Consider the following 26,833-nt stretch of genomic DNA (forward strand, 5'->3'; position numbering starts at 1 on the left):
AAACCACTGCTACGCTTTTCACACCACAGAGGGGGAGAAGAGGGATCTTTTGCCCCCTGTACATCCTCATCACTCTCTCAACATTTTGAACAGAACTTTTTGCTTTTTATTCACATGCACTTCATGACTTAATCCAAAAGAGTCCAAAGGACAGTGGATGCAGTGAAAGGCCATGGAGAGAGGTCAGGATAATTCCTGCCCTGTATCTCAGGCTGATCACAGAGCTTCAGCACCACCGTCCAGTGGTGATACAGTGCATTTTACCTTACAGATATCAGTAGTGACAGTAAAGATCCCATTCTACAACCGTTGACGCCCCTTTGTTGCTATGTGAGTAGTGATAAGTTACAAAAAGTGCTTTTAATTTGTTATTCTGTTTATGGCAGTAGTAAGAGCAATTTTCTTCTCAAAATGAAATTCATATTTTGGAATTACTGAAGGATTATAATCATCAGAATTACTTTGTTCACAAAATTAAAAATAGATTCTGAGGATTGTCTGATTGAGAAAGGGTTAAAGTTACACTTCCTCTTATTTTAGTACAAATAAGTCATGTTCTCATATCATAATTTTGGAATATACTTCAATGGCATAAATTGTATGTGCTATACCAAACTGCATCATAAATTCAGTGGTAGAGTTGTGTCATGTCAGATTTCTAAATTCCTTTCTCTCATAATTCTGTGAACCAGAGTGATGGATATTTTTCAAAAATCTATGAAAAGAACACTCTTCTACCAGATCATTATTCACAGATTAAAAGCATTAACCCGTTTAGATACAAGTAACATAATTATGAATTCAACATTATGGTAATAACTGTTTGGCAACACAAATTAATATAACATATATGTATGTACTGAACTGCATGCAACTCCACAGTCATGCTTAACTGAAGAACAGAAAGCAATAGATGTGTTACTGGTAAGTATAAGATAAATGTTTTCTAGAGAGCTAAAATCTCACCACCATTCAGGCAAGTTATGTCACTGTCCTAAAGAGATCAGTAAACTACTCCTCTCTACAGTCATGCAATGTTGTTTCAAAACTTGCCACCAGAGAGATAGAAGTGATTAAATATGCATAGCTGATATTATTAATAGTACCTGTATTGGAAGACTCTTTTTCATGATTATTTTCTCTGGAAGGAATAATTCTATCCATTACAGGGGCTTGTGTGGAATAATCCTCTCCCTTGTCCCAGCCTGGATACACCAACTGGTCTTGCGCTGAGTCATTCTGTCTGGCCCCATGACTGGAGGCCATAGCTGTTATGATGATGGTGAAGCAATTATGAACTCAGTATATAAAGATCCATTTCTCATATTATTCTCCTCTTCGGTTCTTGTCTTTATGACAGGCCTTGCTCACATGTCTACTACATTTAATGGCAAAGAGAAGTAAAGCAGTTTTGCTTCTCATTCTGGTTTATGTTTAGAAAAGCTGCCTACCATCACCAACAGGATTGAATCCTTCCTCAAACTGAGCATATGCTTTTCAGAATCAAGATACCTCATTGATTTCCAAAAGTATTTCCCTGAGTCTTGCTTTTCATGACTTCGTATTGGTTGAATATCAAACCAAAATCCACTGATGCATAAGAACAAAGAAGGCAGAAATAACTGGAAGAACCTGATCCACCAGTAAGATTTTAATCACAGAATTTGAATGTATTGACTATACCCAACTTTTCCCCCTCGAAATGTCACTATTTTATTAGTTGCAGCCTCTCCAGAAAAAATAAAAAAGCAAGTCTGGCAGCAGGGAAGGTTGGCAGATGCAGATTTATGAATGATGCACATAGTATATGAGTGAACAATTGACTGGAAGATATCTGATATAGCAATTATATAGAAATATAAAATATTTTGCATATTAAGCAATCTGTAGTTTTTATTAGATAGTCACAACCAAAGAGTACCCAAATCTTAACATATGCCCCATTAAAAACACCTCCAACCTAATAAAAAACAAACAAATAAATAAAACAAGAAAACTACCATAGGAAGTAAAAAATTAAATTGCTACTAGGCCAAATTACATTGCTATAATAATGTAATATAATATTTATATATCTATCAGTAATATATTGCATTGCATCACCAGATTTTTAAAGGATGTTGATGAAGCACCTGGAGTTGATATCTTAGAAGAATGTAGACTTGGGGACTGCTAAAGCAGTGAGCTACCTTAAACTTTTGCTTAGATTTAGGTGAAGGAATATATGCACATGATACAGCATCCCAAACAATGTCTATGATATACTTGTCTTCATTGGTCTGTGTTTGATAATCAGTAAGAGCAGATGATGACTGTTGGCAGTGCTTAGTATAGCACATCAGTCATTAGCTAGACAAACACTCACAGGAACATCAACTAATATTTATCAATTTTCAGTTACTGGCTTTACAGTAGAATTGAATCTTTTGTTTCAATTTATTAGACTGATGGAAGAGAGAAGCCTCTCTTTTATTCTACAGTATGCTTCTTTTTTCTTCACTTCAGTATCATCTAGTCAGATTTCAAAAGTGGAGTGAGTAGATATTTTGGATACTATTTTTTAGTTAAAATTGCTGATTTAACAAAAACTGTAAAAAACGGGTCCAATAATGGCTTTCAAGAGGGGTGTGAACACAGCTCTCAAATATGCAAAAAATGCAACAGACATTATTATCTTTCTATTTAAACATTTACTGTTTCCTACAGATATAAGCCTGGTAGATAGCCTGGTAAAGAGTTGTGACTGCATGTGATAGAACACAAAATGTGGGAGACAATTGCAGTATTAATCCACTATAGGTATCGACACGCAGTCCAAATGAGAGAGAAAACAAACCTCCAGGACCGAGCCTGAATAATAAATTTTATATATATGTATAGAATTCAACCTGCAGATTCCTGTTGCTCAGGTTTGTTCACAGAACATCTGATATGGCTTCAGATTGCAAAATTGTTAGTAAAAACATTCTAAAATTAAACCTTAAGTAAACCCTGATAACTTACTAAAATCTGACCTGTAGTATTACCTGTATAAGGAGTTTTCTTTTCAATATCATTTTCACCTGGAAGAGTAAATTCTTGATGTTCAGTACTCCCAGTTGTATTTGCAGGGTTTTGTGCTTGACTGATCCATCCAGAATGAGCACTGTGTAACAGTGGATGTTGGGTTGGTCCTTGATGCTTTTCATTTTCACTTGTAACTGGTGCTGATAAGATGATGATTGAATCAATAATGATCAAAATACCCAACACCAGTCATATTATCCTTATCTTCATGGTCTACGCAGTAAGGCTGGATTTTGTTTTGCTTTTCTTTTTTAATTGTTGCATTTGGTGTAAAAGATGAAAGGAAGCAAAGCTGCTTTGAAAACCGAAGCTCATTTTGAACACAGAAGCTCCACCAGGAACAGAGGAAGATTTAGTATCCCAATGACCAATGGCAGAGAAAAGCTATAGGAAAAGCAGTGGAAGAACACATAGGGAACACCAACTTGCATCTCTACTTCGTATTTATTAATACTAACATAACTGTTGAGTCTGCAGATTCTGGGTTTATGAAAGTGAAAGAGATGATGAACTTTCTCTTTTGAGTTAATATCCCAATTACACAATTGCAAGGCAAGGAATTTCTATCTCCAAGGAAATTGTCATTCCTTCTGGGACTGAAAGAATATTCAGTGGGATGGAGAAAATAAATAGGTTTGTATATTTGAGGTTGAAACGCATACTAGCTTTGAACTCAGTAATAATTAAACCTAAAATAAATTAATTGCTTGCTGTTGAATTTGCTGTTTACACAGCAGAAAATGCAGTCAGAAGTCATCTGAAATACCACCACCATAAGAGATTTTCTAATAAACAGTAGAAGTCTTATAAAAAGATATGCCAAAAAATAAAATAAAATAAAAATAATAATACTTGTAACAGTAAGATGAATATTAGAACCCAATTAAAAAAAAATGCATTAGGTAGCAAACATTTCCATGAGTGATACATGGATACATGAAAGGTAAAATAAAGACCCTTTACCAGAGGATGCAAAGAATGAATTGGACCTGTTACATATGCACTTAGTCACCTGCTAAAGAAACCTATGCTAAGCATTTTCCTAGAAGAACAGAAATGGAGGAATATATATCTTCACATTTCAAATGATGAAATGTTCACAAGGAGATCATTCTTGCAAATGTAATTCATTATTTTTGTAATTAAAACAAATATATAGAGAGATTATCCTGTACTATTTGGTGCTGAATTTGCATCCAGTAGGTCTATATGTTAAAATTAAGAAGTGTATTAATACAACTAATTTAACAATACTTCAGAATTAAAAGAAACTTTTCACAGAAATTCTTTCTAGGTGATTATAGCTTCTGCCCTGTGTCACCTGGATAACATTACAGTGCTCCCAAAAATCACAGGATCAGAAAGAATTGTACCTAGCCATTGGAGGCAGATCATATAAATCCAAAGAAGTACTGCTGTAAGTAGAAAATGCCTGTTTTTACAGAAGGATAAGAAAGCTTTCCACAAGTCCACCTGAAATATATTTATTTTCAGTGCAATCTAATTTTATGCAATTACAAGACTAGCCCCTAATCCAGCTGTAGAAAGCTGTGCCTTCGGCTATTCAGTTTTGCACTTCACTTTAACAGGGTATAGCCAAAAATGAAGTTCATATTCAACTATGTTTTAAAAAAAAATTACTGGAGACTATTCGTGTACACAACAAAAATAGCTGGAGAATGCATTCCATAGGCCTTTGCGCACAGAGGTTTTTAGGCTTGAAGAATGTGAGAACATTTTCAACAGCACAGTTGGCTGCTGGCACTAACACTGGTAGGAAAAAGTTCACATTTGTCTGGAGGTAGTGTATTATCCTTCATAGCACAGTTAGGAACGTAATGTTTACTCTTCCACTCAGAATGAATCCTTAGCAGTAACGGATCCTAGGCTGAGCCCTTTGTATCTTGAAGACCACAGTTTAACTTCAGCTGGATAATTTTTTAACTTTGCCAAATGTATACTACCAGCATTATCTTATTATCCCAAACTAATTAATTTACTTAAATTGATCCAAGCTTTATATCTGCAGATTTTCCACCTACATAATTTTCAAATATTGCCCTAAATGTTTCTGTAAGTAGCCTTATGGTTTTACATGTGTACTAAACAATGGAAAGAGTAGGAGGTTACTACTGAATTTTGTCATATTTGTACCTGACAAGAGCTTGTTGTTCAGGAGGCCTGATTTAACCGAGAAGTTATGATTAATCTAACCTTTATGTTTCTGAATCACCAGCTCCCTTCCTCTTCTTTGTCTTCAGATTTTACGATAGGAATTTTGTAGTTAAAAAGGGAATTTTTTTTCCTCACCAAGCTGGGTCACCAAAATGTTACACATTGCAATCTGCTTGGTTTTATTGTACTACTGGCAGTGCAAGTTTAAAAACCCTGGAGACATGGGGAAAAGTGGCAAGTAATGAAAATCAGTTGTCAAAGATAGATTTGGAATGGTAGATGAATGCTACAGATGCCACCTCTGAGGGCTCTAGCACAAATAATGTATAATTGAAGCTAATAGTATAGGAATTATAATCAGCTGCACCATAAGTGAGTTATATTTCATTGAATTATGTCATAAATCTGACTATTATCTGAAATGCTAAATTGCTTTACCCCTGCCCACAGAGCTAGGATATTGCTCCTCTTCATCTGTATAAGAGGGGTTCCAATGATCTTGTGTGGAGATTTCCAGAAGCACTCCATGTTGCAAGTCCATAGCTGTTAGGACAATGGAGGATTCAATGCTGATCATGCTGTACGTCTATCATTATTACTTTACTGTTATTGTGTGCCATAAAGATAATGGATTATGGAAATTCATGCATAAATGGATCATAGTCTCACTACTCTTCTTATCAAATCCCTTTAGATCAAACCACTAGGTTTTATTCTTTGTATCAGACAGATGCAAAGTTTCCCAAGAGTAAGGGGGAAAAGCAATAGAAGAATAATGTACAGCAGAAGTAGTGCAAGGCTATTACAGAAGTTACAGACATTTAAATTCTAGTTTGAAGAATAATGCTCTAACTAAAGAATATAGTAGATGCCTGAGTACATGTAAAACATGCTTGCTAAGTACTCAAGTATTGAGATTCATGTTAGAATATCCACAGAGCTCAACAGAAGTAATCAGCAAAAATCTGAAAGCACCATGACTGCCAATAGAAAGCCAATATTAGTCAAGAAAGTTATAATATGATTGAACTGGTAAAATAAAACTGCTACAAGAAGCTATGACCAGAGATTGTACACATTTTCACCTGGGGAACATGCAGACACCACTAGGCCATAGAGTTTTTTTGAACATTATATGCTATGTGGAATAAGTCAGAGAGTAAAATGCAGAGTAAAAGCTAAAGAAATTAATACCAGAAAAACCTAAAATGTAGGCAAAAGGATAAAAATCCCTAAGCAAGTTGAATTGCTCATTTTGTATGTTCTTCTAATACCAAAGACTACTGCTGAAAATCAAACAGAAAAATCCTCCACTGCATTCAGAAAAAAAAAGTAAGATGCTTATAAGCACAGATTTGTTTACACTACTGAGTGCACAAGTGCACAGAATAGAAGACATTAAGATGTGCTTAAATTATATTAAATTACATTCAATTACAAAAAGAAGAAAAAAAAGGAACAAGTTATTATATTTGAATGAATGAAAGCCATATAGTATGGTTATCAATGACAAAATATATACTGGGAAAAAAAAAAAAAGGAAACAGAAATGCCTGAGGGTGGGGGACATTCCCTGGTTATGAGGCTAAGTAGCACCTACTAGGTGCTTCATTGAACACAGCGTTTGGCTTCAAAACCTCATATGTGGAGATCTTCTGGTTTTAAAAGAAAATTATTTTAGCTATGGATGACTTTTTAGTTAAGAAAGAGTTATCAGATCATCACTGTGGTACTATGCATACCAGAAAAAAAAAAAAAAAAAGAAAGAAATAAAAAAAGGTTATGAAAAAAGGTTATGTAAATCTTTCGGTTGTGGTATTAGATCATGCCTAAATATTTTTGGTCAAAAAAAAAAAAAAAAAAAAAAAAGGGATGATATTAGAAAAGTGTGTGGGAAGAGTGCAGAAGGTGGCAAACATGAGAGTGTGTGGTAGCACTTCCTAATGAAATGAGAACCTAGGCTTTGATATCCCCATATTGTGGCCAAACATCTTACAAAAAGCCAAGAAATCTACTAAGAAAACATATCAAAGAATCGTGTTCAAGCTCTGTATTACATTTCAATCATGACACATATGTAGATTATAAATAATACAAAACAGAACTATTTTAAAATTGTTTCCTGTACCTGAACCCACCCACCTACAAACCAAACCAAAAAAAAAAAAAAAAAAAAGGGAAAAATGATAAGCATGTCCTTCAGGAAGATAATGAATGAATGAATGTGTTCAAATTGGGATAAAACTGTGATGTCAATTTTAAGTAATGATAGAACAGATATCTATTCAACTAATATGGGTCTTATAAGATTTTTCCAATGGAAAAGGAACATTCATGAGTAATACTTGATAGAAGAGTGTCCACTCTTTAGGCAAAATACATGCAGTAAAGGAGGAGGAACATAAGATTTGTTACATAAAAGAAAAAAACAAAAACAAAAACAAAACACACATCCAAAGAGAAGGGAAGTTCCTTACTAGTACTTGGAGCATACTCTTTCTTGGCCACACTTATATCCCATCCTGGAAACACCGTAGGGTAAGCCGTCTCCTCTGAAGAGTCTTCGTCATCCGAACCGTTGCCGCTTGAGGTCACATCTGCTGTGGTGATGTTAAATCTGCCATGAAGCCCTAACCCGCAAGGCCTTCTGCTGGCAGCAGTTATGCTTTGCTGTCTCCCCTGCACGCAGCCCTCAGCCACTGCGGAGGCTGAACAGCACCGTGCTTGCCACGAACTGTATCTCCTACTGGTTCTTCCTCCCACAGGAGAGATCCATCACCCTGCCTTGGCCCTGCTGAAGCCACCCCACCAAGGATGTTAGCTATATTGCAGTGCCCTATGGAGGGTCATTGCAGAAAATGACTCCTATCTCATTCTTGTGTCTTCTCTTTGGGATTTGACCACCACCACTCATTTGAAAATGGATTCCACCAGGTTTGGGTGGTAGTTTTCTCCAGGTGAACATGATGGGGCCCCGGAGCTGTTAGGACATGGTTCATTGAACAAGGAACTTGTTATTTCTTGAGAGGCACATTTCCTTCATCAAAGTCGAGTCCACCAGCACCAGCACCCTGAACATGCTCATGCCACTGAGATGGATGTGAGTGGAAAGGGAATGTATGAACCTGTGGTATCATTACATTCCTAAGACACTTAGCCAGATGAAAGAACTAGTGGCAGTCCCAGGACAGAACACAGTCCCTTGAGAGGAGTCATCGCAAAGCCCCGTGGATCTGTTCTTGCTGTTCTACGAGGTTAATGAGTTCCTCACAGGCTGTGCCAGCAAGAGAGAACAGATAGGCCGAGGTAACTTCCAGCACACGGAACATCCACCAAGACTTGACACAAAATCAGGCACAAAAGGTGATAGAAGCATCCACGACAGGTAGAAAGGATACCCAGAAACAAGCACACCCATTAGTTTTGCCTTTGCTTCCTCTGACAACCCTGTGAAGCCAACGCTGCCAGAGACCTGGGCTCAGAAGAATGGCCATTCTGCTTGAAAGACACATGCACTCCTCGTAGCCAGCTGGAATCAGTAAGATGTACACCAGAAACACTTCTGAGGAAGGCATCAGCACATTGCAGAGACACAGCTTTACCTCTGTTATGTTACCCCTGCACAACTTTTTCTCAGAACATAGCATTTCAAATAGTATTGACCCATAGCTTGTGACAGACATTTAAGGATGGAAATAGATTTTCCCCTAGAGAAATTACAGGGCTTACACTCTTTTCCTTCGCTGTGCAAGGCAGGCCAAATAGGTATATGCATGCAAACATAACTACTTGAGCATCATGTGTAGAGGCTGGAATTTCCCTCCAAAAAGGAATTTTTCCTCGGGACACAAAGACCCACACAGGAAGCCCAGAAATCCAATGTATGTGAAAACAAGATATAAATTCCAGCAGTACTGGAAGAAGTTCCTTCTAAGGATTGGAACCTCACAAGTTCAAGAATCAGCTTTTCCTGTGGCACAGGAAAGATCTCTGAAACAAGAGCCAATCAGAAGAGCAGCTACCCCTTTACACGATACTCGTTTGGTGAAGGAAGAGGATCATTGGGTAGAAAAGGGAAAAAAAAATAAGAAAAAGCAAACACTCAAAGCCAAAAACCCAAAACCCCAAACCCAAAATCAAGACATCCAAAGAGAAGGGAAGTTCCTTACTAGTACTTGGAGCATACTCTTTCTTGGCCACACTTATATCCCATCCTGGAAACACCGTAGGGTAAGCCGTCTCCTCTGAAGAGTCTTCGTCATCCGAACCGTTGCCGCTTGAGGTCACATCTGCTGTGGTGATGTTAAATCTGCCATGAAGCTCTAACCCGCAAGGCCTTCTACTGGCAGCAGTTATGCTTTGCTGTCTCCCCTGCACGCAGCCCTCAGCCACTGCGGAGGCTGAACAGCACCGTGCTTGCCACGGACTGTATCTCCTACTGGTTCTTCCTCCCACAGGAGAGATCCATCACCCTGCCTTGGCCCTGCTGAAGCCACCCTAACGTAGTCTGTTATCTACACTGCAGTGCCCTATGGAGGGTCACAGCACTAACTGATCCCTTACATGTCTTATCAAAGTTAAGGACTAACAATTTTGATAATTTTAGTAAATTTTAATCAAGAGAGATTTGGGATCATATGAATGATATCTTTTTAGAATTAAATTAATGCTTCATACTTTTTTTTTTTTTTCACAGCTTTCATTGCTTAATAAAAACAGTAAGTCAATAGAAATTAAAACATTTCCCATTGAGTCTATTTTTTGGTATAACCAGAGATATCTTTAATTGTCTCTTCCTTTTTTTCACAGGCATTTCCCACTTTTATAAGCACTATTCTAATAACACTGTAAGTAGTTTATGAAATAGTATGTCATTCATTTTCTATTCAGTAAAGCATATTCTTTCCATTCTATATCAACAAATATATATATTTTTTCAACTCTGCCATTGGTTGAAACTACCTAACTGATCTTCAAAATTCAACTCTTTTCCTTTCCAGAGGTGTACTACCTACTCAGTATATTTGCTAGCCTCAGGTGAAACAGTGTCCTCTGCCACTACCAAAAGTACAGACTCAGAAAGAGACCAATATATAGGTTTTCACTCCTCAAACACATAATAAAGAAAACCAGAAACATGTACAGTTGATTGAAAACCCCCTCCATTTAATGCTTCGCCAGCTTTCTGCCTTGGAACTATGGTTATTCAGCCCTTAAACAAAGCACCCTCTTAGCATAATGCTCTTTACCCCTTGTTGTCTGGGTGGGTTCTTGTGTCTTCTCTCTGGGATTTGACCACCACCACTCGTTTGAAAATGGATTCCACCAGGTTTGGGTGGTAGTTTTCTCCAGGTGAACATGATGAGGCCCCGGAGCTGTTAGGACATGGTTCATTGAACAAGGAACTTGTTATTTCTTGAGAGGCACATTTCCTTCATCAAAGTCAAGTCCACCAGCACCAGCACCCTGAACATGCTCATGCCACTGAGATGGATGTGAGTGGAAAGGGAATGTATGAACCTGTGGTATCATTACATTCCTAAGACACTTAGCCAGATGAAAGAACTAGTGGCAGTCCCAGGACAGAACACAGTCCCTTGAGAGGAGTCATCGCAAAGCCCCGTGGATCTGTTCTTGCTGTTCTACGAGGTTAATGAGTTCCTCACAGGCTGTGCCAGCAAGAGAGAACAGATAGGCCGAGGTAACTTCCAGCACACGGAACATCCACCAAGACTTGACACAAAATCAGGCACAAAAGGTGATAGAAGCATCCACGACAGGTAGAAAGGATACCCAGAAACAAGCACACCCATTAGTTTTGCCTTTGCTTCCTCTGACAACCCTGTGAAGCCAACGCTGCCAGAGACCTGGGCTCAGAAGAATGGCCATTCTGCTTGAAAGACACATGCACTCCTCGTAGCCAGCTGGAATCAGTAAGATGTACACCAGAAACACTTCTGAGGAAGGCATCAGCACATTGCAGAGACACAGCTTTACCTCTGTTATGTTACCCCTGCACAACTTTTTCTCAGAACATAGCATTTCAAATAGTATTGACCCATAGCTTGTGACAGACATTTAAGGATGGAAATAGATTTTCCCCTAGAGAAATTACAGGGCTTACACTCTTTTCCTTCGCTGTGCAAGGCAGGCCAAATAGGTATATGCATGCAAACATAACTACTTGAGCATCATGTGTAGAGGCTGGAATTTCCCTCCAAAAAGGAATTTTTCCTCGGGACACAAAGACCCACACAGGAAGCCCAGAAATCCAATGTATGTGAAAACAAGATATAAATTCCAGCAGTACTGGAAGAAGTTCCTTCTAAGGATTGGAACCTCACAAGTTCAAGAATCAGCTTTTCCTGTGGCACAGGAAAGATCTCTGAAACAAGAGCCAATCAGAAGAGCAGCTACCCCTTTACACGATACTCGTTTGGTGAAGGAAGAGGATCATTGGGTAGAAAAGGGAAAAAAAAATAAGAAAAAGCAAACACTCAAAGCCAAAAACCCAAAACCCCAAACCCAAAATCAAGACATCCAAAGAGAAGGGAAGTTCCTTACTAGTACTTGGAGCATACTCTTTCTTGGCCACACTTATATCCCATCCTGGAAACACCGTAGGGTAAGCCGTCTCCTCTGAAGAGTCTTCGTCATCCGAACCGTTGCCGCTTGAGGTCACATCTGCTGTGGTGATGTTAAATCTGCCATGAAGCTCTAACCCGCAAGGCCTTCTACTGGCAGCAGTTATGCTTTGCTGTCTCCCCTGCACGCAGCCCTCAGCCACTGCGGAGGCTGAACAGCACCGTGCTTGCCACGGACTGTATCTCCTACTGGTTCTTCCTCCCACAGGAGAGATCCATCACCCTGCCTTGGCCCTGCTGAAGCCACCCTAACGTAGTCTGTTATCTACACTGCAGTGCCCTATGTAAGCAATGAAGTAACTGAGCTCTGGCTCATTGTACCCGAGTAAACATAGGGTACTGACTGGAGAATATTCTCTTCCTTTCTCTCATAAGTCTTCCTCATTGAAACAATCTGCATCTAAAGTATTTTCAAAAATTAAAAGTGAAAGACTTGAGTACATCGTTTACTAAATGGCTCATGCATTCACCCCTCTGAGATATGCAACTCATGACTGATCTGAACAAGTGCTCGGTTGCTACCATACCTACAGTCAACCAGGCAGAGCCCTGTACTTCACTTTTCTCTCTCCAACACATTGCAATAAAAAGCAGAAAAGAACTTCCAATTGAAAACCCCCTCCATTTAATGCTTCTCCATCTTTCTGCCTTAGAACTATGGTTATTCAGCCCTTAAACAAAGCACTCTCTTAGTATGATGCTCTTTACCCCTTGTTGTCTGGGTGGGTTCTTGTGTCTTCTCTCTGGGATTTGACCACCACCACTCATTTGAAAATGGATTCCACCAGGTTTGGGTGGTAGTTTTCTCCAGGTGAACATGATGAGGCTCCGGAGCTGTTAGGATATGGTTCATTGAACCAAGAATTTGTTATTTCTTGAGAGGCATATTTCCTCCATCAAAGTCCACCAGCACCAGCACCTTGAACATGCTCATGCCACTGAGATGGATGTGAGTGGAAAGGGAATGTATGAACCTGTGGTATCATTACATTCCTACAGTAGTAAATATATATATATATATATATATATATATATATTAGCGTAAGAGAAGATTGAATCATTCTACTAAAGTATAAGATTATGTAACTAGCTCTGATAGTCCAGCAAAGTCAATGAATTCTGCATAGGTTTAATAGCTGCAACAGGTCAAAATATGCACTGTATGTGATATATATCCTAATATTTTGACAAAATGCATACAGAGCTAATGATGTCATGCACACCAAGAATGAAATCTCTCAAGCAAGCCAGCTGATAACTTAACCTTTCTCCCTCCTAATAACATTATTCAGCAATAAACTGAAAGAGAAAGCTTACAATATGAGCTGTGTTTTAAGTCATACACATATTGAATAAAAAAAAATGCAAAATCTTCTTTAAAATACTACCCTATTTTTTTTTTTATTTCTATTTTTTTTATTATTTCTATTCTACACCAAGCCATCAAACCTCCTTTACCAAAGAAGGCATTCCCACAGAAATGAGGCAATTTTTAGATACAAAATTCAAACTCTGAATACAGGTGCAGATGGGAGCAGAAGGAGAGGATGGTTTGCTTGTTTTTCAGAATCAGAGACTTGGACATTCAAAATCTGATCTCTGAGCAACAGAGCATCAAGAAATAAATAAATAATGGTCTCAGATTTGGGGCACAAAAATGATCAAAATGATAATATCAAAAAATTGTTAACAAGAAAATAACTGAAGAGCAGAGCTGCAGGACTCTGGTACCTCTTAAACTTCAGATTATACTGAGGAATTAACACATGATTTTATAGAGAAAAGAGTGTCTGATATCATTCTTTAAGATGTCTTCCATTTCTTACTGGTGAACATGATAGACTGAGAATCTTCTGTCTTTAGCACATCTCAAGAGATGAATCCACTGTTTATTTCAGGAAGAAAAGCTGCTATTAAAATGTGTCAGGGGAGATTGCATACTGAAATTATGTCACAGATGTCAAACGAATAAATATTTATTAGCAATCATCTGACTCCTATCTAGGTGTTATTATTTCTAGAAACATCCAAATTCACATTCTTGAACTAGAGGGACTAGATATTTTTGTTGTTGTTCTGGCATCCATTCTTATGGATGAACCAAAGTTGAGTGTGTTTTTAGAGAACATTCAATAGAAGCATCACTATTATTTATCTCTACATCTATTAAACTTTGCCTTGAATTGTCATCTGACTTCTTGTAATCCCAGCAAAATTCTCACCTCTACCTGCTCTCCATAGCAAGCATTAGGAACATAGTTACTTGAATATGTATATGCTTGAATATGGCTACATGGCTTCCTTCCATATATAAAATACTAATGCAGATGCTTTCCTATCAAATCAGCCAAAGTATCGACATAAGATTTTTTTTTTCTTCCCAATAATGACATTTTTTAGAGAATGCTCCAAACCAAAAAAAAAAAAAAAAATCCACTACAGCATGGGAGTGTCTACTGTAGATGGATGAACAAAAGCAGCCGCAGTTATTGTTTGAGTAACTAGCTCTGATAACTCAGGGAAGTAACTCATATCAGCTACAGAATTTTATGATATCTGATCCATGGCACATCTGGAGATGAATCATAACTTGTTAGCAACAAATAGAAGATTGTTTCAGTTTAGAGATAAAGAACGTCAGTGGCAAAGTGCTTGCAGTGTATTAATCTGGACTGTGAACTTGATGGAGAACATTGCCAATAATGCTCAGTCAGAACAATAATGAAATGGTAATGTGAAAAACAAGGAGATGTAACAATTGCTTACTTCAGGCCCATAGCAATGACTTATTTTGATCAAAGTAGGCATCTTTTCACCAGACTTTAAGTTTACAAACAAGGTGTAGTATAGATGGATAGCCACTGGTTCTGTGTCTAACATTCATACACTATAGAGTTAGACAGGTAAACTTTTACCTATCTATCTGAAGATATATGCCTAGTGGGATGAAGTTTTTTTACTTGCTTCTTAATTTTCTACTTTCTTGCCAGTGGGGTTTTTCTCCAGGATATTAAGTTCCTGCCAGGATATTCCAATGAGCCTGCAATGTTGCACAACGTAAATACTAGACACTGGGGCATGACTTTAATTTCTCTTTTTGTTTGTTCTTCTTGTAACTTTCTCCTATGATATAGAGTATTTTATGACTTCTCTTGGAGATAGGTAGCATATATTTAACTTGTGAAAAAAGTGCTAAATTACTCATTCGCTTATTGTACAGTAACATTAAACAAAATGAATCTGTTTGGTTTTAAAGTGATGTTGCTAAGCAATAGCTGAAGCTATCAGAAAATCTCAGGTGCAGTACTTTCATACCCTCCCCCTCCCCCCTTTTTTTTCACTAGAAAATCAATCTGCCAGCCCCAATAAACAATCATGCCAATGCTATCACTTCTGTAATATAGATATATCAGCATTGATAGTTTTATTACATATCTCTGTACTTAATTCAATCTTTTTAAATGTTAAACACCTCTAGTTTTTCTTTAGAATACCATGCCCATGATAGGGAACTGTTAGCAGCAGGTAGGGACATAAATGTTTAGAATCAATATATTTGATAAATCAAATAGTAAAAGCAAAACCAAATACTTTCCTAGAATGCTGCCTAGAAACAATGCACAGTCTTTTGCAGTGGGTGAATAAACATCTGTACAGGCAAGCATTAAGTCACACAAGCATACAAAGGCAAATAAATGTGAAATCACCATTAGTGTCAATGAGACAAACTCCCCACTGTTACCAGATGGGATTTTTTTTCCCTTTCAGGCAATACTCTGAAGCAAAAACTCACACTAGAAAGAAAACTTAGAAAATTGTCTACTTGCTTTCAAAGTTTGGGGAAAAATCATGCTGATACATATATGTCTTTTTTTTTTTTTTTTTTTTTCCATTTATATTTAGAGGTGTTATTAAACTTCTCATATTCTGTGATGAGATGTTTTGTTGAATGATTTTTGTATTTTAGTAAAGCTTTTGCTAACTGCAATACATAATACATAATAATTCTTACACTATGCTGTGATTTTTAAATACAGTAACTAGAACACTGACCCTCCAAGTTGCATAGACCATTTGACTACCTGTCAACACCCCAAAAAAAAACAAGCAAACTCATCACTATCATGTGCTTCTCTGGTGGGAAAAAAAATGTTGGCAGGAAGAAACTTTCATTTCTATTGTTTTTGACTACAACCTTCCAACAACCTTCCATCATGCCTCTATAGATCTTCTCTGTGAAATTCAAATGTTCTTCTATGTCCTTTTTTTTTTTTTTTTTTTTTTTTTTTTTTTTCTCCCTGTTTTGGCTGGTTGCAAAGATCTATATTACTTCAAACTCAAGACATCGAGCAAATACATGTACAGTTCCATTTTAAGAAAAAATAAGATTACTTCAAAAGGTTTTTGTTTGTTGTAGCTGCTGTGCACCACATATTCAATAAAAGCATCACATCAGTTTTTCCCACTCAGCCCAGAAATTGACTAATGTTCTTCTGAGCCTTCAAAGCCTGCAGAGACATCACAGGCTCAAAATTGTTCTTGTGCACCTTGCCACCACCAAGAACAAAATTAATTTTAGCATTACACAAGTGGGTTAGCAACTGGACCTACCACTTATAGCATTGTTTAGGTGAGAGAGGCCATGGTTTTGACATGGATTATCCACTTTCACAACCATAAGAATATTAGAATCACAGATGTACTTTTACCACAAATTGATGACAATGTCATTTTCTAACTCTGAGGTAGGAACAATGTGACTTTGAGTGATAATTTGTTACACTGATTTGTGGTACCTCATAAATATGTGTAATAAAAAGGCAGTGGGAAACACAGAATAAGCCAAACAGCAGTCTTTCAGAGTGCATGTATAAACACTGAAGAAAAGAAAAAGCAAATGTTTTGGCTCCCTTTATCTCTTTAAATAAGCAAATAAATAACTTCACCAGAAAGTGAAATTTATTTCTAAATTAATCAGTCATTAAAGTAGTGTCTTTCAATGTCTTTCCAAAATTGGAGAAAATGTATATTTCACCACTTACCAGAAAGCCCTGCTGAAAGAAGAAAGCAGTTTTAATACAATCTATAACTGATGTAATTATTATAATGCATAAATCTTACTAGTACTTCCACGATGCCATTCATCATCTTCTTTGGCGAAATCATCAAATCCTGTTACCGAAGAGATATCAGTTGATGTAGGAGAAATTTCATCATCTGTATAATGATGGATGAAAGATTACTATTTCATTATCTGCTCTGCAACTCATTACTCACAACTATATCAATTATTCTATATTGCAAACTTCATTCCTTCTTTTATTAGCACAAGGGAGAAGAAAGATATAGAGGAGGTTCTTCACACAATTCAACCCCAAATATCTTTATTTACTAACACAACAAGATTAACACCAAAATAGATTATTTCAAGAGGAGCATATATTATAGTGGTAATGAAACATCTTGCAATGATATCTTCATGTTGTTCAAGCTCTAACTGTACCTGTGTATCATCTGACGGTACAAGGAACCCAGAGCAAGAAGTGACGTTAATTATACTCCCCTTTCTACTGAGCAATATTCAGAGTTTTAGTCCAAAAACTAAACCCTGAATGTTAGCAGAGTTGGTAAGGATTGTCATGGCAAGCAATTGAACTACATGGCATACACCTGAGGGAATGAATCTGATCCTAATTGCTCAGGAATAGAATGTTAGTAATTATCTTTCATGATGTGAATTATATGGACAAAAAAGCATAAGGTGTTTCTCCTTTTTTTTTATTTTTTATTTTTGCCTTTTTTTCCCTGCTATATTTCACTGTTAAATTATTGGTGATTTGAAAGAAAGTCAGAAGTCACACAGTAACACATCACTGCACTTAGAGGATGAACTCTGTTTCTATCCCTTAGGTTCAGTGGAGCTAGTCCTTTAGACCTCTGATAATTTCAGCTACACACAGAATATAAAAGATGAAATACAATAAAAATCACCTTCACAAGAAAGCAAAATACTGGCAATGTACCCCAATTCACTGATTTGTCACTGTGCTGAATGCCCTAGCAATGAGTATGGCATTTGTATTTGGTAAGGTTTCAGGAAATTAAAATTTGACTTTATCAACTAAAATAAGAAGGTATTAATAACATATAATTTGACAATTTTATCACTCTGTGCATTCTGTAATATACTGTAGTAGAAATTCAGAAAGCTTTATTTCTTTTTTTCTTTTTCCTCTTCCCCCTCCCCCTCACCCCAGAGACACACCTTTCTCCTTTCCCTTCCCAGTGATACAAACTAGAGACAGTGCTTCCTATTCCTACCTGATATCATTTACGTAGCTAGGTAATTCTTCACTTTGTTGTTTTAAAGAGGGTATAGTTGCAACCCACCATCCTTACCAGAATTTGTGACAGGAAACTCCTTTTCACCTCCTCCAGAAGAATGATCTGACAGATGTGAGACTGGAGTAACACTTCCATAATACGAGGGACTGGATCTTCTGATGGAGGTATCCACTGGAGTTGTGTCATGTGATGATCCACTACCTACATTTTCATCATCCGCACCTGAGGTTGAGGAGTCTCCACTATGACGTGTACCATCTGCATTATAACGTGAGCCATCTTCATTGTCAATGACTATAGGAAAGAGAATATTAGGCAGTTGTTAATACCCAGGAGCTATATAGCTGTATTTCAGTTATGATAGCTTAATTCCTAGAACCAAAAAAATACAGAGAAACAGTTGTGGATTAATATTAGTTTATTAATTAAAATTAATACAAATTTAAAGTTAAGTAATATTAATGCTTTTAATAATTAATATCATTAATATAATTAATATTTTAATCATTAGTATTAAATTAATCATCCTGAAAATAAAACAAATTGCAAGTCTTTCTAATCAATACAGTACCTATTTCACTCTGATTACTGAGAAAAGAAGTGTCTATTCTTTCAATTGGCTCGCATGCTTTGTCCCTTGTTTCTGAAAAAGAAGGAAAAAGAGAAAATATTAATTTAAGAGAATTGAGAAAAAGTATAGTGTATACCAACATAATTTAGATTCAAAGATGTATCAAAATGAATTATCTAGAAAACTTCTCCAATACTCCTAAAAATCACTTTGTCCTTTTCTAAGCATTATGTTTTTAGCTAGAGTTGAAGATGATGACATTTGGTTTGATTCCTCATCTGGCAGTCCAGAAAACTTCCCAGAAAATTTCCACAACTATACATAATCACAGAAAGATATCTTGAAATCTGGACATTTAAAAACAATTTCCAAATTGAAGTTCATTCACTGATCTACCTGTGTTCCTTCTGATCTTTCCCAGCTGGGGCACTACAGATTGCTTTCTCAGCTAACCATGACATTCCCTTTTTCCATACCCATTCTAGAAAATAGTTGCAATCAATGTCCATGAAAATAGCCTTACTCTGCCATTTCAATACACACAGCCCTAACGTCATGGCAGCTCTAACCCTGTATAGCTAGAAGGACTGCATCCCTTCTATGGGGGTTCTGCACAGGCAGAGTGTGCCCTAGTCTGGTGAGCTCTGTTCACCCTGGTGGTCTTCTGTGCCAGGCTTGGGGCCACTGTGTGACCTCCTGCTTGTAGTGCCAGAAGGGGATAATACTTGGAAGTGTTTATAAAGCTCCAGTAGGGATGGACACTAAAGAGCCACCCTGGATGGCACAGGCTGGTGATTCACCTAACACTATGCCAATGCAGAGATGGCTTTTAATGATATGACCACCAAGGACGAAATCTAAGAATGTCGCTGTCATTTAGATCATCACTGAGTTTTGCTTTGAGCTCTGTATGATCTGTCTGTTTACATTGGAAATGTTTACTGAAATTCAAGACACTTGAAGTTAATCCAGATTTTATCTTGAAATACTGTTTTCAGCATCTGCCACAAGATTATCTACATTTTCCTAATAATATGATCAAATATTTCCAACTGTTACAAAGTTCAGAATCTTCAGTCTGCTTCTTGGCTGCATCACCACCTAACTGCCTAATGTCTGAACATCATTTGCCAGAGCCATTGCATACACTGAAAATGAGAACCATGATCCTCACCAGCTCCTAGCTTTTCAGAATTTGTAGAAATTGTAAGGATTAAGGGGACATGGGAGGAACAAAGGAGGAGCCAGACAGAAAGTACTACAAAAGGCGTTGGTCAGCATGCTTGTCTGACCAAGCCCTATACCTTGTCACTGTAGCCTGCTGTACACTCTTATTAAATCCTTTAGTAGATTTTGGGATCTTTTAGATTCACCGTTGGGAGTTTCACTGCACAAAATAGTTGTAATGAGCTGTTGTGAAGCTATTAAGTTAGTCCCCAAGGCAGCAAATTGTTTAGTTGGAGAAACACTAATGACCAAATGGGTCAAATTCATTGCTGGTATTACAGATGCACTTCTGGAGGCTGGCAAAATGTATTTCTTCTCAGCTGAAGATCAGATGATATTTAATATAAAAGACCTCTTCTGAGTACCTTAGGAGTTACATATATTATTGTAATTTGATATATATCTAAAATACATCATAAAACATATACATACCTGTTGCATTGTAACAATACGCATCATAACGGCCTGTTGTATTTGCTGAAAGTTTATAAATTCCAGTATGATTTGCTGCACAAAGATGATAGGGATTGATTCGTGGGATAACAATATACCCCACTACAAAACCGTACCTGGGAAGTACAGAGGAAAACACACCACATTATATGCTATAGCAGACAACATAAATGCTCAAGATATCTGTAATATGAAGAAGTTACCAATAAGACATTTTCATCTGCTTTTAATTAAGGATCTCATTAGCTAGGATGATTGGTTCCAGAGCAAGGCATTGAAAGTGAGGGACTGGAAAGTTAAGTGAACTTTTTATTTGTTGGGAGGGTGTATCACCTGACACTAAAGACTGGCTGTTTGTTGTTGTTGTTGTTGTTGTTTGTTTGTTTTCCTTCACGGAGTCACATTTTGATTAATTTGAGCATAACATACTGATCAGTGCCATTTCACACATAAATATTTGGGGCTCAATTTTATAGAATCTGATTAAATTTAGAGAATGACACACTCTTCTTTCTATAAAGCAGATACCTTAGGAAAATATTCAGATACAAGTCATTCATCCACATATTCTTACTGTTTCTTTCAGTGGAACAATGTGGCTACTGTGTACAGAGCTCACACATTTCAGCAAAGACTGTGGTTAACAGAGCTTCATAAAGCACAATGCATTAGTACTATTTTGCAATCCTGCAACACCTGTTTAATTCCAATGTATTTAGCTGGGAGGGGTGATAGAGTAACAAAACTGGGATTTGGTTTGCTTTTTGTTTTACTTATTAAGACATACAATTATCGGAAGAAATATATTTCATAGCTTGGCAGTCCTTTTGAAGTTGGGAGCACCATTCCAGTTGCATGCCTAATGTGCAGATGCTTGCAGTTCTAAAATTCTATAGTAGGTGGAATTATAAACTACTTCACTTACACTTCCAACTGAGCTTGTGATGTTGACACTGTATAATCTATTAATCACCTTCTTCTCTTACGGTCTGTTGATTCACCTTACTCACTCACCATTCCACACGTATTTTGGCTATTATGTGCAGTTTATTTTTTCTCTCCAACTCAAGCTTGATAAGAGTCTAGTCATAATGACAAGGACTTCTAAAACAGGATCAGCAAATGAAAGTAAGAGGGTGGGCTGGCTGGCTGGAAGGGAGGGAGGGAAGAACCTACATGCCTTACATGTCCAAATCTGTCCTCTGCTAAGCTGTGAAGTAGAGAGAAATTCAATCATTAATGAAAAACTACAGCTCCCTGCTGCATTTTTTACATTTTACTCCTTTCTTCAATTAAGTTTACATTTTAACTTCAGGAAAGGCTTTCTGCTTTGCAGAATATTTACAATGCCAGCACTAGAGATCCCTAACAATAGGCTTTAGTTGGGATTTGATGTTTTGTCTCTACACGTGGGGTAGTGATGGACATTTCAAAGTACTGAGTACGTGTGACAATGTTAAAGAATGAACTTGCCTACCACATTATCCAGGACTTTTCCCTCACAGTAAACAACTGTCTCTAGTCTGTATTTGGCAGTGTTTTAAACTACATTCCCACTTATGGTGGAAGACTCTTTAAACATATTCATCCTCAGGATTTTTCCATCCATTGTTCCCTGGTACTACAGTCCACATCTTTCTCCATAGTGCAGGACATAACCCTAGTGAAAATAAATGTGCCATATACCATTATTAATGGCAATGCATGACATTTATTCTTATATTTTCAAAGACCTGTGATAGTCAAACAAATTAATTGATATGGATAGTACTAATTTGAAGGAGCTTTATTTAAATCTCATGAATTTGTAAATCAAAAGGAAGGAACATTCATGCATTAGGAATTAAAAAAGTAAAACACTACTGACTAAACTGAAGTGAAATAGTTCACATGAAACAATAGCGACCAGTATTGACACTACAGCTACTTCTCAGGGACAAATTCAAGGATGTAAGTTAAAACCCACTTCAAATTTACAACTCCTGAATTCAGTCTTTCTTCTGCATTTGTTTAGGATGACTTGCATAGTAATGTATTACATATTTTGTACAGCAAAATCACTTGGTCTTCTACTCTGACCTATTTACGGACCTCAGGACTGTCCTGACTTGGTTACTAGATTGAACTAGATGGCATCCCTAGGAAAAAATATTGAATCTTGATGGTGTTTATGTTAGACAAAGAATCAATTACAACCTTTACAAGTTGTTTCAGCCAAAAATTATTATCTTTGACTAGTACTAGTGTTGTTATACTAGTGTTCACTTCATTTTTTGAGTCAAAAATTATCTATGATCAACTTCCAATCTCTAGGTGTATATTTTGCTAAACTGAGGAGTCCATATTATCCACATTTGTTTCCCTACAAATCATTAATTAGAGAGGGTATTTAAATCACTTGACATCGGTTTGTGTGTGTGTATGTGGGGTGGTTTGGGGGGTAGTTTTTGTCTCTCTACCAAAACTTATCTATACACAAATTACAAGAATGCACCACTAACACCATCACCAGTTTTTCACTGCAAGTCAGCAGTTCACTCCCCACACTACTGATTTGATGTTTTTTAGTGTTGCTTGACAAGACAGAGTTTCCTATACCGCATATACGATCTGCAGTTTTTGACCCTACATCAGGTCATTAAAAATCATAAATATATTGCATGTACTAGTCAGTGGTACAGTATGATCTGAACACCATCCTTATTAATTTATTATAATCTCAATCTTTAGTTATCTTTAGATTTTATCTGTAGAAAGTTATGATTTCTTCAAGATGGCAAAAACAATATGCAGTCAAGGACTTATTACAGGACCCAGGGCAAGCACACACATTCACAAAGATGTTTTGCTTGTTACATAATATAACTTACTTCAGGACTGATATGGACATGTAATTAGCAACTAGAATGAAATCAACTGTAGTTATTACACTGGATAGATGGATGGATGAATGGATGGATGGACGCATAAACAAACAGACACGATACATTATTTTTCATAGTTTCTTTACCTGCAAGTTTCAAATCCAAGTTCATGAGCTTTTTCCAACTGTTCTAGTGTTGACAAGGTACTATTGAGAGCTCTGCAAAGGTCAGCTGCTTCAGTTCGTGTGAGACTGTAGCGACCATTTTTCTCCACATGAAAAACTCCTCTATATCTGCAACTTACATTGAATTCTGTTATTGAAAGAAAAAAATAAATAAATTACTAATTGTTGAAGTTGCTGCTTCACTGAAGACCTGAAAATGATTTATTTTCAAGTACATGTATAGTGCTTTCAGTGCAAACCAGTAACAAGCAGCAGCTAGTAATTCATTCAGAAAGAGAGCTAGCACATTAAATCACCTTCTCCATATTTCCCTCTTTGGGCTCAGACACATGACCAAAACAAAACAAGACAAAACCAAACCAAACCAAAAAAGGCAAGAAAAAAAGGATTACATGTTTTTTGAGGTAGCTTAAACTTTTACCTTATAATCAACTATAATTGTGCAGAAGATACAAATATGTTGTGAAAGTCTTTGAAGCCACATTACTGCAAAATTTACTTATATTCAAAAGAATTTTATAATATTTTGTTCAATACAGAATTATTTAAAGATGAAATGGTGGTATAGTCAGAGCCTTTATGATCACAAACATCCTTAATCTTCTCATTGTGATCCTTTCACAACGAATACTTTCAAATTAATATGTCAATCCACAATTTCAGAACTGGTTAAAGCTAGTCCTTATTATTAGCTAGACAAAAGAGAAAAGCTTGCACTGGTTTGGTACTACTGGATCTGCCTGATATGAAACCTAGGTGAGCTGCACACATATTCTAAACTAGAACATCATGCTATCAAATACCCCCTGAAAGACAAATTTCAAACTCTTTCTATTCAGTCAGCATATAGAGAACCTTTGAGTACTCATCATCTGGATGAACTTTTTGCTCCCTGATCTTCAGTTTTGACAGTATTTCCCTCCATTTTGAAAGGCTTTCTTTTGATGCACTTGGAACTCACTCTTGCATGCAAACATATTACTATCATACATATACAAACATATTACTATCAACCTGTCACAATTTCAATATGTACCGCAGCATCTTTAATAATAAAAGATGTCTTGGATGGATTTTAATTAAATAATACTTTACAAGTTTGCACATGGAAGCAAGTGTATAATGCTGAACATTATGAGGATAAATAAAATAAAATAAAATAAAATAAAATAAAATAAAATAAAATAAAATAAAATAAAATAAAATAAAATAAAATAAAATAAAATAAAATAAAATGTAGGTGCCATAGTTACATTTTACAATTTGTTTCCTGGCCTTCACCCTGGGACCCTGAGCAAGCTGCTGTACATGCAAAGCATGTGGGAGGGGAGCATTTCATTCAATTCACTACAGGCACTGAATGAAAGGCATAAGGTCTAGAGGCTATGAGGTGATCGCAATCCGTTCATCTCTATGTTGGAAAGATGCCGCCTACACAGTGCAACAAGTAAAGTGGGAATGACTGTATAATCTGAGCAAAGTCTGCCTGAGTAAAATGAGAGACGATATAAACATCTGTTTATTGTCTTTTTTTTTTTTTTTAAAAAAAAAAGGAACAGCTAAGAAAGAGTTAATAATAATAATGTGGGATAGAAACTGGGGAAAGAACAGGATGCTTCAAAGCAATGTGAATTAACTTTACTCCTGCCCCACCTTTCCCTCAAGAGAAAAGCGTGGTAGCAACTCCTGACTAGAACAACTGCAAAGCATGCTTGATAGGAGCAGCCTATTATTTGTAGTGAAGAGAGGAGCATGACTCATTTTTATCTTAATCTTAATGGGAACTCCACGTGCAAGAAAGGGAAAATAGACCAGTCTTCAAATATTTAAAGGAGGTGTCTGTCTCTTCTATTTCAAATAAAAGATGCCATATAATAACTACTTTCCTAAAACACCCAAAATGCAATTCATGCAAATTTGCATTGACACATTCTATGTGAATAACAAGCAACTTTCCTAACATCATTTTTGCTTGATGGTCTATTTTCTTCTATAGAAAAGATGTGAAAGCAAATGATAATAATCAAGGTGTGCACTCTTCCTTCAATTGCTTTTGTTCACTGGCAAACTGAGGTTATTCTATCTACGGTGTATCTACTCAGTGCTCCTGTATATTCACCACAGTTGTAAACTGCAAGGAATGTTCCTTTCCACAGGTAACAGGAAGCAATCAAGGAGATGAAACAGCAGATTAGATCCAGACTGCACAGCATATCAGAAGAGAAGACCATTATTCACAAGATAAGTAGGAGTCCAATAGTATTGCTGACTACTCATCCAAAGGAACTAAAAAGCTGTGCATCAAATCTTAAGGGCCTTTACTGTTACAATAGAATTAATCCTTATCATTAGTTGGACGGTATTTCCACAAAAATGTATTTCTACATTTCAGTGTCAACAATACTAGTCAGTCCTACTTCATTCCCATGCAATTATTTAAGCTGACAAAAGAATTTCATGTGAACAAAATTGATATACATTGCATAGCTGCTTAACATCTTGTTGATTACAGTTCTTAATAGTTTTTTTTTTTTTTTTTTTAATCATGTTATCCCAAAATACCAAGAGGACACAATTTTTAATTTTATACAATTTATGCAAGACTAACATATTTTCTCAAAATGTCTTTATTTTGACACAGCTGTTTTCTTCCAGGGAGAAATAGAACCATAAAATCGTAGAATGGTTTGGGTTGCAAGGAACCTTAAAGATCATCTAGTTCCACCCCGCCCTGCCATGGGCAGAGACACCTTCCATTAGACCTGGTTGCTCAAAGTCCCATCCAACCTGGCCTTGAGCACCTCCAAGGATGGGGAATCCACAGCTTCTCTGGACAACCTGTGCCAGTGCCTCACCACACTCTCAGTAATTAATTTATTCATTATATCTAAGCTAAATCTATCCTCTTAAAATCAACATTCCTTATCCTATCATTACACACCCCGATAAAGAGACCCTCTCCAGCTTTCTTGTAGACCCACTTTAGGTACTGGAAGACCAGTATAAGGTCTCCTTGGAGTCTTCTCTACATATAAAAGTAGTTTTATTAAAATTTCACTGATGACAGCCTTGTCATAGAAGGCTTTGAAGGCAACAATGAGGGGCCAGTACAGAAGGCAGAGGAGGCTAACAAATATGTATTTTTTCCTCCAGAGAACTTCATATCTTGCAACAAGTCTGAATTTCACAGTCAGAAGAGAAGCCAGTGGATTAACATAGAGTGATAGCATCAGCAAGTTCCCACAGATAAATTAAGAAGGAGTGACAATGTTTCTGCAATTACTGGACTCGGACACACACAGC

At 36.8% G+C, this 26,833-nt stretch overlaps 1 protein-coding gene across 26 annotated transcripts in view; it reads right to left on the reverse strand.

The window, feature by feature from the left end:
- Window positions 1-26,833, reverse strand: part of CD44 (CD44 molecule (IN blood group)) — a 63,320-nt gene that overhangs the window by 15,413 nt on the left and 21,074 nt on the right. For 11 of the 26 annotated variants that reach the window (XM_084520388.1, XM_084520385.1, XM_084520389.1 and 8 more), the window contains exons 3-9: window positions 23,492-23,657; window positions 20,461-20,597; window positions 18,802-18,873; window positions 18,285-18,524; window positions 17,007-17,102; window positions 3,027-3,206; window positions 1,107-1,268 (exon numbers count right to left, since the gene is read on the reverse strand). In XM_084520388.1, coding sequence (XP_084376514.1) covers window positions 1,107-1,268; window positions 3,027-3,206; window positions 17,007-17,102; window positions 18,285-18,524; window positions 18,802-18,873; window positions 20,461-20,597; window positions 23,492-23,657 — 1,053 coding nt within the window. Of the gene's footprint in view, window positions 1-1,106; window positions 1,269-1,352; window positions 1,379-3,026; window positions 3,207-5,679; window positions 5,834-7,718; window positions 8,516-9,410; window positions 10,407-17,006; window positions 17,103-18,284; window positions 18,525-18,801; window positions 18,874-20,460; window positions 20,598-23,491; window positions 23,658-26,833 lie in introns of those variants that run through there. The other 15 variants (XM_084520372.1, XM_084520371.1, XM_084520370.1 and 12 more) reach the window with 6 other exon arrangements.

The sequence above is a fragment of the Aythya ferina genome (genome assembly GCF_964211825.1).
Source record: "Aythya ferina genome assembly, chromosome: 5".
NCBI lineage: Eukaryota > Metazoa > Chordata > Aves > Anseriformes > Anatidae > Aythya > Aythya ferina.